Genomic DNA, 12057 nt, shown 5'->3' with positions numbered 1-12057 from the left:
GTTTTGATTTAGTGTCTGATGAAATACCACTTGCCTCTTTCCCCGTGTCTGTCCCGGTGGAATGCTTTTTACCATTTCTACTTCTGTTGTTTCTGCCCCGCTTCAAGCTATTACGACTTCCTCTACAATCCCTACTACTACTGTTCCTCATACTGAAGTTGGTTCTTCAAGTGGAAGTAGAGTAATGAAGCAGATTACCATTGAAGTTTCTGCTGATGGTTGTCTTTTGAAAAAGTTAGGTCGGGCTTACGTATAGTTGAAACCCTTGATTGGTCCGGTTGAAAAGTCCAAACTGGAAAGTCATATTTCTCTGACTTGGATGAATGATATCGTGCAGTCATCAATGAAGGTATTAATTTCTTTTCATGCTTTATTTCATTCTCCTTTTACCAGGATTCTTATCCCTTTTTTTAGATCAATCTCATTGGTACGGAGATGATGAAAAGGGTTTCCCATATAGAGCAGTTGATGCATGATTATCAAATTGAGGTAGACAATTGGAAAGAACAATATGAAAGCTTTCACCTTGACATGGAAGTTTTAGAAGAAAGCAAATGTACCTTAGAGCAGCAGTTGAGGGTCATGGCTTCGGAGTTAGCAGTTGAAAAAGCTTCTTACAACTAGGCATGCAAGGATAAAACTCTCCTTGAGTCATTATTTGCCGAACAACTCTCCAAAGCCACCGAGGAGATCAGAGGTTTAAGGGCCTTGTTGAACGAGAAAGAAGTCTATGTTGGAGAACTTGTTCAAACACTCACCCAGACCCAAGAAGATCTTCATGTGTCTTCTGATAAGGTCAAGTTTTTGGAGAGTTCACTTGCCCCTTTACAGTCTTCTTATGATGTTGTTTAAGTTAATATTTGTTTAAGTTAATATTTCAATATATATGCATTTTACATACATCGAAGCCAAGAGTACAAGAAAAATTGAGATATATACTACTGATCTAACCGTTGTAAAACAACTTAATATAGATACATTGTACAAAGAAAGTGTAGGAACTAAGGTGCGGGATTAGTATTTTCATTAGAAACAACTGGAAGTAATAATATTCATGATGGGAGACTCTAGTATTTTTTGCAATTTTCATCCATCTAAAACCTATTACCATTGACTGTTCCACAATGTTTTTAATTCTTTCTTTGCACAATTTGTTTGTCTTCTTTTCTGTTTGAGAGGAACCCGACAACTTCTGAAGCCTTTGGTTCGCTTAACCCTTGGTAGCAAATAATAAAAAATAGTCAATAGTGTATTCACAAATATATGGATTCTTTCGGAATTTTTCATATTTCTCATGTTGATCAATAAGATATGAGATGATTTTTTCAAGATTTTTTCTTGTCAATATCTGTTTAATTTCTTCTGCCACTCCTTCATAAGAAATACTTCTTCTAATAATCCGTTTTGTTTGTTATACAAGATTTCAGCGTCCTTCACAACACATTCATTGCTAAAGAATGTTTACCCCTTCTTCTCCATAAACACACCATAAATTGTGTTTTCTTGATTTGGTGTTACCGTGCTAACCATTTAAATCATAATTTAAAGAAGGCATTATGAAGGGTATGAAGCATTTTCTGTAGAAGTTATATTTATATATTTAATCAATAACAGCAAACAAAGGCTACAAAAAAAACTTTAAAAAGTAAGGCAAAAAAAAGCAATTTCAAGTAAACTTTAATCAAGTCGTAAAAATTCAAATTCATTCAACGCAAATGATCTCCAAATTCTAACCGTGTCAAAGAATATATCTCAGGTGAACAACTGTAAACAACGATTCAAAAACCATTTAAGGTAAAATTATAATAAAGTCAACGAAAAAACAAAACAAAGTAACTTAGAAGACAAAACCAAGGAACTTACAAATTAACTTTTCCAAAGATAAATAGCGGCTAGGATTTAGGGCTGGGAAGATGAAATAGTAATAGCACCGAAAATCTGATATAGAAAGAGATTAGGAAAAATTGGGTAGGAAAGGACTAATTGAAAAATATACCTATTGCTTTAATGGACAAAAACTTAGATTGAGAGAAAGCTGTCATGGGATTCTGATATTAACCGGTGCAACTGTTTGGGAAGATGATCGATGAAGGTAATAGGCGTCTGCCGAGGAGAGGGTGCGAACTGCGAAGAGATTTTTTAAAAAAACAATTTAAGTGAAGGTAATTCGTATAAATATACTAAAATAAGGGTAATATAGTAATTTGGCTTTTAGCTAAAAAGGCTCCTCCTTTTAATATATTGTAGATGTAGATAGATATATAATGTACATGGGCAGCTGCATGCGTATGGAGCTATCTCTCATTGTGTACATGTACTGTACCTCTTCTTGGTTCCTGACCCAAAAATAAGGTTATCCAAAAGTTAAAATTGACATATCTTTCTATCTAATATGATATCTGGGTAAACTTCGCAAATAGTTACTACATAACTATGTGTCTTTAACACCAAAGTCAGACAATATTAATTTTATCACATAAAATCACGACACTAACACCAGGATAACTAAATGATCACGATACGGTAAATATAAATTTCCCGTGGACTTAAATATTTTTTTGCATTAGTGGAAGACACAATTATTTCACTTATTTCGTTATATAAATTAAATACTTTTTCTATTTACTGCGCGATAAATCAAAATGTTCTGGCCGTGTGCAAATAGTATAATAATAGGACGAAAGGAATAACAATAACAATATATATAATGGAGAGAAAATGGGAAGGTAACAAAATTGGAACATGTGATATATTATGGTGGAGTAACGGGACGGGGACCCGCAAAGGCAGAAGGTGAGCTTAATGATGCTGGCTAGCCCACGCTAGACCCTGTAGAGCCGCAACGTGAACGGGCTCCAAACACCCCCATCATTTCTCCTCCACTGGGTCCCGCTTTCCACCCATTTGTCATTTCCCCGTTTTTCTCTCCTTCTCGTTACCAGCTCAAGCCGCCGCATTACTATTTACTTGGCTTAACTAGCCAACATGTTTTTCCTTTTCAATGTGTTTTCCAGTTAAAATTATCGCTAGAACACCATACTCTCTCTCATGTATGTATTATCCAAATCATATAAAACTTAGCCACAGATTATTTTCTATGTAAAACATTTTGAACTATACCAAAAACCGCCAAACTTGTTCTTCACGATTTTTAATCACAAGAACTTCACCTGATCAAGAAGGAATTCTCTGACCTCATTAATGTCTTCGTGATTTTTAGCATAATTATGGTTCCCTATTTTTCTAAATCTTACTTTGTCAATACCATAGTTATGAGGACAATAAGTTTAGGGTACATATATAGCAACGCGGAACGGCCAAATTACAAACTGTTGGAACGGGATTGAAGCTCCGTTTCACGTACGACTCTCCATCAGCTGAAACAGTCTAGGTTTACATATATGATACTCATATATAATTAAGTAGCCATATAGAGAGAGTTGTATAATGATGACAGTCGGTGGTGGTGTAGGAAGCGTATTAGTCACGGGCAACAACAATCTGCGACACTTCAATCATGTCTCGTACATTTATATATTTCATACGCTAATTCAACTTGGAACCAAATATCTACTCCGGCCTGCTTATTTCTTCATTCCCTCTTCTTCTGCTTTTAACTGCATACCAACAGAATATTGGAATTAATCCTTAAAAAGATTCGTAAACATTCTAGAGAGACTTATATACAAATTTTGTTTTTGTTGGTACACTTTAATAATTATAGCTTAAGCTGGTTTCTTTAGCAAGGTGGAATTCATTAGTAGTAAATTAGTTGAGATGTTTAACTTCAAACTTGAAAAAGGGAAAAAAGAGAGCTTAAATCCATAATTATATTACCAGACTCCCGTCGTTATGATTCTCTATCGGTTATTAAGTCGAATCATTGCCGCTTTGTTCATACAACTAAATCAATCTTCAAACTTAACAAGAAAAGGTCCAAACTTTTAGCATTCAGTTACAAAACCCCATCCACGGGAGAACCTAAAAGGTGAAGAAAAGAGAAATGAAAGAGAAAAGTAAAGCAAATTTGGACATAGAGAAATGATGCCTCAGTAGTCATGAAATGTCTTTAGTGAGAACAAGAGGTCCACCAAGTTGTGGTGGAATGGTAAGTATTCCTTCATTTTTAACTAGAGGTCTCGAATTTGAATCCTAAATATAGAGTCAGATTTGTTAGGGATCATTTTACCCCTCAATGTAAGATTTTCCAACGCGAATTAATTTGATTTAGTTAGGTCTCAATGCAAGTAACGGATACTGGGTGGGAAACCCACCCCCCACCCCCGAAAAAAAAGAGGTTAGCTCGTTGGTCAGCTGGTCCCAAGTAAGCAGTATTTTCAGTAATTCACAAGAAAGGGTAGAGACTAGGGAGAATGACCATGGTTTGAATTGTTTGGGCCACCTTTTATTTACCTCTTTTAGACATGAGGAGAATATTGTCCAATCTTAAAATTCTTTTCCCTGAAGATTTTGTTCCATTACGTCACCTCTGTAAAAGAACAAAACCAAGATAAGATTTTATTACTTGCATATTTTGAATTAATCAATCTCACTAGGGTTCCTTTTTGTAGGGTCTTACGGGAGATCATCTGTGCAAATTCAATTAAGCTGATTGGTCTGGTGCCATTACTCTCTTTGACATCCCCCGTTTACCCTCATTTCTTTATCATAGAACTGTTTTCATTACCTCCTCTCTCTTTTTGACATTCAAACAGAAACAAAATATTCTCTTCCATGTTATTCTCTCTATGACTATAACTAAAAACAACCAAGAAATTAAAAGAAAAGGAAAAAGATAAGAAAGTCATTATCAATGGTGGGTGAGTGGAGATGGCAGTTGCCCACACGCTGTGTGCCAATTTTTTTGCCACCTTTTTTGGCGCCCAAAAGCTTTCCCAACAATTCTGCTAAGTGAGAGAAACAGAAAATAACCATTCAAGATTGTGGTGGGGTGGTAAATATGTCTCTATCCTTAATTAGAGCTTTAGGTTCGACTTTTCGATTTATGGATATGATATTATTTCTTGTAGGGAGCGATTTACCCTAAAAAGAGATTTCTTTACTTGAAATAGGATTAGTCCAGCCTCAAAGCAGATACCGAACACCAAATGGAAAACAAAAAAATAGAGAAACAGAAAATGACGCCATATATGATCAATTAAATTTTGAGCTCTTGTCACTAGCTAGTTACTACTCTATTAAAAATATTATCCTTCATCATTAGGGCTTTTTCTTTCTCTCTATTTGTTGGGTGGAGTGGCTTTATATAACCCTATTAGTTCATCGTTTTTCCATTCCCTTCAGCCCTTTTCCATTTTCGTTCATTTGTCATCTTCTTAGCTTTCCTCTCCTCGGGATCTGGTCCGAGCGACAACTTCGAGTTCCACAATTCCCGAGGATTGAACTTTGAACTCCTCTTTTATCTATTTTAGTCTTTTTGTCTTGTCTTGTCTCTTGTCTTTTACATGTTCTTGGACCCTTCTCTTGACTTGGAGAAAAGAATAAAACCCTATTCTTCTCTGCTCAAAATTGACCTTGCTCAGATCTGTGCACTTGAAAATTAAGGCTTGCTCCACCTGTGAGATCTTGTCCTTTATCTCTTTAAGCTTGTTTTTAAACAAAATCTATGCTAGCCAGTCATGTGTTATAAGTGATTTGTGTCTATTAATGAGCTTATAATTAAGTTCTAATAGGTGCTCTTAGCTTGCAGGAATTAGCTAACTGTTTGGTTAATGTGGTCTTTTCAATTTTCTGTGGGTTTTTTAAGAGTTGAATTTGCTTGTTGGTTTCTCCACACAATGACTAGTAATCTTGTGATAAGAAATACTCATTCATGTGTCTCCGCTGATATCACACGCTAAATGATGAGAGTCATTATTTTGTTACTCCTACACTATCATATGCTTCATAATAATCTGTTTAGAGATGGGGATAAATGATAATAGCTATATTAATCCTTGATTTCTCTTTGGTTAATCTACTACTCCGGAAATAGAGATTTATAGACTTATAGCAATAGTCCCATTTGTGTACTAGGCTATTAAGAGTTCATCCTCCTTATTCTTTTTCTGACCTGTACGCAAAATAAAGTCAAAGGACAGTAATGTGGACCTGAAAATATTCATGTCATTCCTTGGATTAGATTATAACTATCCTTAAGAAGCGTAGAGTACTCGATGTAAACAATCAATAAAGTATTTCCAAAAAAATAAGCAATCTATTTCAATCAAACATTTTCTCATGTTGAATTTAAAGGAGTTCTATACTTCATTGTAAATAACTACTAGTATCTAATTTTCTGTTTTATATATTTCCCTTTTCTCAATGTTCTTTTTTCGTTTTCTCCATGTAGTTCGACATTATATCTTGTTTATTGTCTTTGTTGGACTTTCTTAATGTGTAGTCCAAGCAGTTTGCAGTGTGAGGAGTGAAGCAAAATAGTATTTGATCTGAATAATGTTTGCTGGAAATTAATCGAATCTTTTAAGATAAGCGATTTTTATTTCAATGTGTCGATGAAATGTTGTAAGTAGATACTGAGAATAACAGCACTGCAGTTTGGTCGAAGATGATTCGAGAAATCAAAAGAATAAAGTAAATTGTCTATCTCTAGCCAAACGCTGAAAGCAAAAGAGTAATTAATGTCTGCTTCTCTAATTGTTTAGAAAATTTTAAGTCACCTCATTTTGCAGAATTAAACATCCACTACTGAAAAATGCCCTGATGGTTTTCTACCCGAGACCACTTCTTTTTTAAACACTACTTCATTGAAAAATAGCATTATATAATTTAGCCTTATGAAGAAAAACTTATATGAGATTAAACTACTTTAGCATTTATGGACTTCAGGTGAAGTATTTGTCCTTCTCGTATGCTTCTTTAGATGAAGTATTTGTCATTCTCATATGTATATTATAGAAATGTGTCATTCTTTTTGGAACGGACTAATAAGGAAAATGTGTCATCTAAATTGAAAGAAAAGGAATATAATTGGAATCAAATAGAACTAGGCACCCCCCCCCCCCCCCACACACACACACACCATATGGTAATTGTTCGACCAGATATAGTAGCAAATCCTGATAATTTTTTTGATATTTTATGGACAATTTTATCAAATTAGGATCACTTATATAACATATACACCTTTTTCTCTACATTTCGAAAAGAATAGGAGCGGTGTTATTAAGAGATTTAATTAATTGCATGCCCAAGTTGAATGAAACAAGGAGTCGACCTCCAAATTTATTTTGCAGCAATCTCATACTTCTCCAAGCATTTGGTTGATCAAGAAACTAAGCGACTCATATTTGTTTGTGCTCCACTAAATATCTCATAATCAGAAACTAGATAGAAACTTTCAGTCTGCATTTTGATCTCCTTACCAAGCTTTCAATGTAAGTACTGAAAGCTGATATTCTTTTATTCTTGTGAATATTACAGGTTTGATTGCAAGATCATGAATTCGTTTTCACATGTTCCTCCTGGCTTTCGATTCCATCCAACTGATGAAGAACTTGTAGATTATTACCTCAGGAAAAAAATTACTTCCAGAAGGATTGACCTAGGTGTTATCAATGATGTGGACCTCTACAAGATTGAACCATGGGATCTTCAAGGTACTACTATTAAGATATAATTAAAAAAACTCAATAACTCATATACTCAAAAAATAAATGATGTAACGGGGAGAAATTCTTTGAATATAGAACTATGCAGAATAGGGACGGAGGAACAGAATGAATGGTACTTCTTCAGCCACAAAGATAAAAAATATCCAACTGGTACAAGAACAAATAGAGCAACAGCAGCAGGATTCTGGAAAGCAACAGGAAGAGACAAAGCTATTTATTCCAAGCATGACTTAATTGGCATGAGAAAAACTTTGGTGTTTTACAAAGGGAGGGCTCCAAATGGTCAAAAATCTGACTGGATTATGCATGAATACCGACTTGAGACTGATCCAAATGGTGCCCCTCAGGCGAGTTATTCTACTTTTTATAGTTTCAAACCTTATGCTTTACATGTCTTTTTGGTTGACCACATGCAAAGTCCTCCTAAGAAAATCAAACCTATAACTTCACTAAATAAGCTACTCAGTCAAATGATTGTTTGGACTTGTGCAATACTCTTTCCATTCCATTTTATGTGATGTAGTTCTAAATATACGGGTCAAACTGACTAATTTTCGGTTTAAATTTTTTAATTTTTTTAAAATGGAATTTAACATATTTAGGAACTATGTAAAAGTATTAGTCACAATATAGTTAGCAATACAATATATTTAAGAAGTGTTTGCAAAAGATATGATCAAAGAAAATCTTCTTTGACCTATATAGTAACTTTATTTCAAAGAACTTAAAGAATTCATGTCTGAAAAATAGTTAATTTGACCCTCGTACATGAAAAAGGTTCAAACAAATTGAATAGAATGGAATACTAGTTAGACGACCTGATAGTGTAAAAACTCGTTTGGATTGGCTTAAAAAAGTAGTTTTCCAGCATAAATAACTTTTACGTCAAAAAGCAACAATAAGTTGTGGTTGCCCAGCTTATTGCTTTTGGCTTATTTTAATCAATTTTAAACTTATTGTAAGCACTTTTTAACTTTGTCAAACACTAGAAAAAATTGAAAAGAGCTTAAAAGCTGATTTGACTAGCTTAAAAGGCAATCCAAACACCCTCTAAATGTATAAAAATTAAACTCTTTCTTGAATTGAACCACTCATTGATTGTTCTTAAAACAACCACAGGAAGAAGGATGGGTGGTATGCCGAGTGTTCAAGAAGAGAATAGCAACAATGAGGAAAGAAAGTGAACACGAGTCACCAATATGGTACGATCATGATCAAGTCTCATTCATGGACTCCCCAAAGCAACAACACTCTCAGTCTGGCCTCACTTACCACTATCCTAATTACCCTTGCAAGAAGGAGCTTGATACTTTGCATTACCAAATCCCACCTCCTCCTCATCATCATCATCAGCAGCAATTTCTTCAACTTCCTCTTTTAGAAAGCCCAAAGTTTCTTCCACCACCTCCATGCAGTTCAATGCCAGTGTTTGCCATTAACGTTAATAATCATGTGCATCAGTATGGAAACAACAACAATATTAGTACCAATACTAATGAACTAGCTGGAGATGATCAAGTGATGGATTGGCGAGTGCTTGACAAATTTGTAGCTTCTCAACTTAGCCAAGAGGAGGTTTCCAAGGAAAATGATTACTCAAATACCTTGCAGGGTGCTGCCGATGACTCAAATTTGAATATGGTCAGAAATTTGAACAAGCAATTAGAAGCAGCTACGGAAAATACTTCAACGGCATCCTCCTCTTCTCAAATTGATCTGTGGAAGTGAATTAAACTCCTCCTACTTAAGACAAGTACATATTGATCATAGGAATTAGTACAGTTCTTTGTTGACTAAATAACAAGTATTATTTGTACATAATAATACTACTAAGAAAGACTATATATATGACCCTTCCACTAATATTAAGTTAAGAGAAAATGAATTAACCGCTTGGTGATGAAAGAATATATAGGTGAATTATATATGCAGCCATCTTTATTAGCTGCTTGAGATGTAATTGAAGCATTTTCATTTTGTCAGGCATGGCTATCGATGTTATGGTATGATAGCTACTGCTTTGGTTATGTAAACCAGTGGATATTTCGAATGTGTTTAAATGTTACATTATGTAGTGATATTAGAATAATAATATCCGTGTTTTATTTTTTGAATTTATTTTATATTGGTATTCATCCAGTTAAAGGAACTCCAAAAGGTCCTAAATGGGAAAGTAATTTCCAATATCAGTTCTTGGTTTACTTTAGCAAAATTTTTGTATCCACAAGCTAAGTAAGGGGTAAAAATTAAACTGGACCATTGAGTTCCAAGCCTAAAGTCGGAAAAGGCTTAATTAACTTGGCAATATGGTGTCAAAAAGACAACCCATAAGTACTTTCTAGAGCTGATTAAATACCAATTTGGGGAATCATAGCTCAATAGGTTGGCTACCTAAATTTCACCTTGTCTGTGAGAGTTCAATTACCCCTCTATGTAATTCCTTTCACCCGTTTCCCTTCTCCTACCCCCTTATATATAATTTTATTTTATTTTAAAAAAACCCAATTTCAAAATTTTTAAGAAAAAGTAGATCTATTTTCCTTATTAAAGTTTAACTATATATGTCACTCCATTATATATGGGTAAAGCATTTATAAACATGCATTGCTTATAGGTTAAGTCTGTCTTTGGTTAATTTTTTTTTTTTCTTTTGGAAAAGAAAAATGATTTATTTTTCCGGCTTAATTTGCGGTCCATCAGCGGATGAATATATTACGTAACTTTGAAGGTGAGACTTATCCGGTTCATCGGTACTCTTGGCAGCTTGAACTGCAATTGCTTTGCTTAAAGACTTGTTGTTTCTTCAGTCTTCACAGCAAAGAAAATAATCTAGTAATACTCTGAAAATATTTACCAGATCGAAAGATCACGACTCGAAGTCCAAGTTATGCATGCATGCCACTGTACTATTACCTCTAAAGGACATTTATGTAGCTTGAAGAACAATTAAATCCATCTATAACAACAAGCAGGGGCGGATTTAGGGGGGCTGAAGGGGTTCACCCGAGCCCCTTCGCCGAAAAATTACACTGTATATAAGGCAAAATCTGATTTTTACCTCTATATATTAAGTTTTGAACCCTCTTAACACAACTCAAAAGTGTAGTTTAGTGGTCAAGAGGGTTCAAAACTTTTATAAGGTTATAGGTTCAATTCCCACTAGCTACAATTTTTTTTGAACCCCATCGTGGAGATTCTAAAGATTTTTTTACAATAACTTGTACTAAATAATATTTATCATAAAGAATTAATTACCCGTAATTATTAACTAACTTTTAAACTGAGCTGATTGTGTAACATTTTTATATTGCATGCATAGAATTTAAACAAAAGAACCAACAACAACAACAACAGTAGAAGCTTTCGTATCAAACAAAAGGTATTCCTCTGTTCCTTTCTGGGAGAAGCTAGAAAGAAAAAAGAGGAGGATGAGATGGTCTTTTTCCAACATGTTGACATGCAGATGTAAGCAAATACTTAAACGGTGAAACTTGTTCTCAGTCTCAGTTCCTTTTTCTAAAGTATATTTGCTTAATTACCAAATATCTCCTCAGAGTTGAAATTTGAAAACGAGAACGTAACATTATCCTTAAGAATATATATATATATACATATACCAAAGGAAAAAAAGAGGTTAAGCAAGATAGTGACAACGATACTTACAAAAACCTTTTCTCAACATGCATCAGCTAGAAATCCTCTGAACTGATGAACCAAGAGAAAAATGAAGGGAAGTCAGAGTTGATTGTAGAAAATCTTGTGGATTAAATACCATGAAAAGGTGGGACTAATTGGGACATGGCTTTGATAATTTCAAGCAAAGGTAAAAAAAATTCCATACTCATTAAGTATGTTCCCAACTCATTGACCGAGAGAGGACAGTAATATATGTCAATCAATACTATAGAATGGTATCCTAGGATGAAAAGAAGAATTATCTTAAGTCTGAAAAAGTGCGGATTCTAGGAGTCAAAAACATTGGTGTGTATACGCATGACATGAAGATGATGAGCACCTGGGGATCATAATTAAGGTTTTTGGAAGTTATGTTTTGTGTGTAAATTAAGTTAACATCATTTACAACTCCCATGTGACTCTTAATTATTATGCTCTTTTCCATAAATGGCTTTGTCCTGCATTCATAATTTCGTTTGCTCTTCTCATAAGAAATGTAATAAACACTAATTTGAGAGTAAATATTTCTGCGTCCAATAATATTTCCGTGATTAATCCATTTTTTGATAGTCAACTGATCAATTTTTAGTAAATTCAGCACATCTTACTTAGCCTATAAATCTATGCTACATTAAAAGCACGAAGGCCCTTAACGAAATGTCGTTCGCCTTTTTTACCCTTTAAAAATAAATTTTATATTGGACAAAATTGTAATTGTAGTTTAATTATTTACCTAATATGTAGGACT

The 12057-nt window shown here is 34.2% G+C and overlaps 1 protein-coding gene across 1 annotated transcript; it reads left to right on the top strand.

Moving 5' to 3' along the window:
- Positions 1-5218: 5218 nt before the first annotated feature.
- On the top strand, positions 5219-9374 carry LOC107804104 (NAC domain-containing protein 7-like). The gene is made up of 4 exons (XM_075255230.1): positions 5219-5578; positions 7444-7619; positions 7710-7981; positions 8754-9374. Exons 2-4 carry the CDS (start codon positions 7460-7462, stop codon positions 9360-9362), a joined length of 1041 nt encoding a protein of 346 aa, XP_075111331.1. The 5' UTR covers positions 5219-5578; positions 7444-7459; the 3' UTR covers positions 9363-9374.
- The last annotated feature ends 2683 nt before the right edge of the window (positions 9375-12057 follow it).

Source organism: Nicotiana tabacum, chromosome 6 (genome assembly GCF_000715075.1).
Source record: "Nicotiana tabacum cultivar K326 chromosome 6, ASM71507v2, whole genome shotgun sequence".
Classification (NCBI taxonomy): domain Eukaryota; kingdom Viridiplantae; phylum Streptophyta; class Magnoliopsida; order Solanales; family Solanaceae; genus Nicotiana; species Nicotiana tabacum.
Note: the sequence above shows the minus strand (reverse complement) of the source record. Positions and strands in the feature narration are given on the sequence as shown.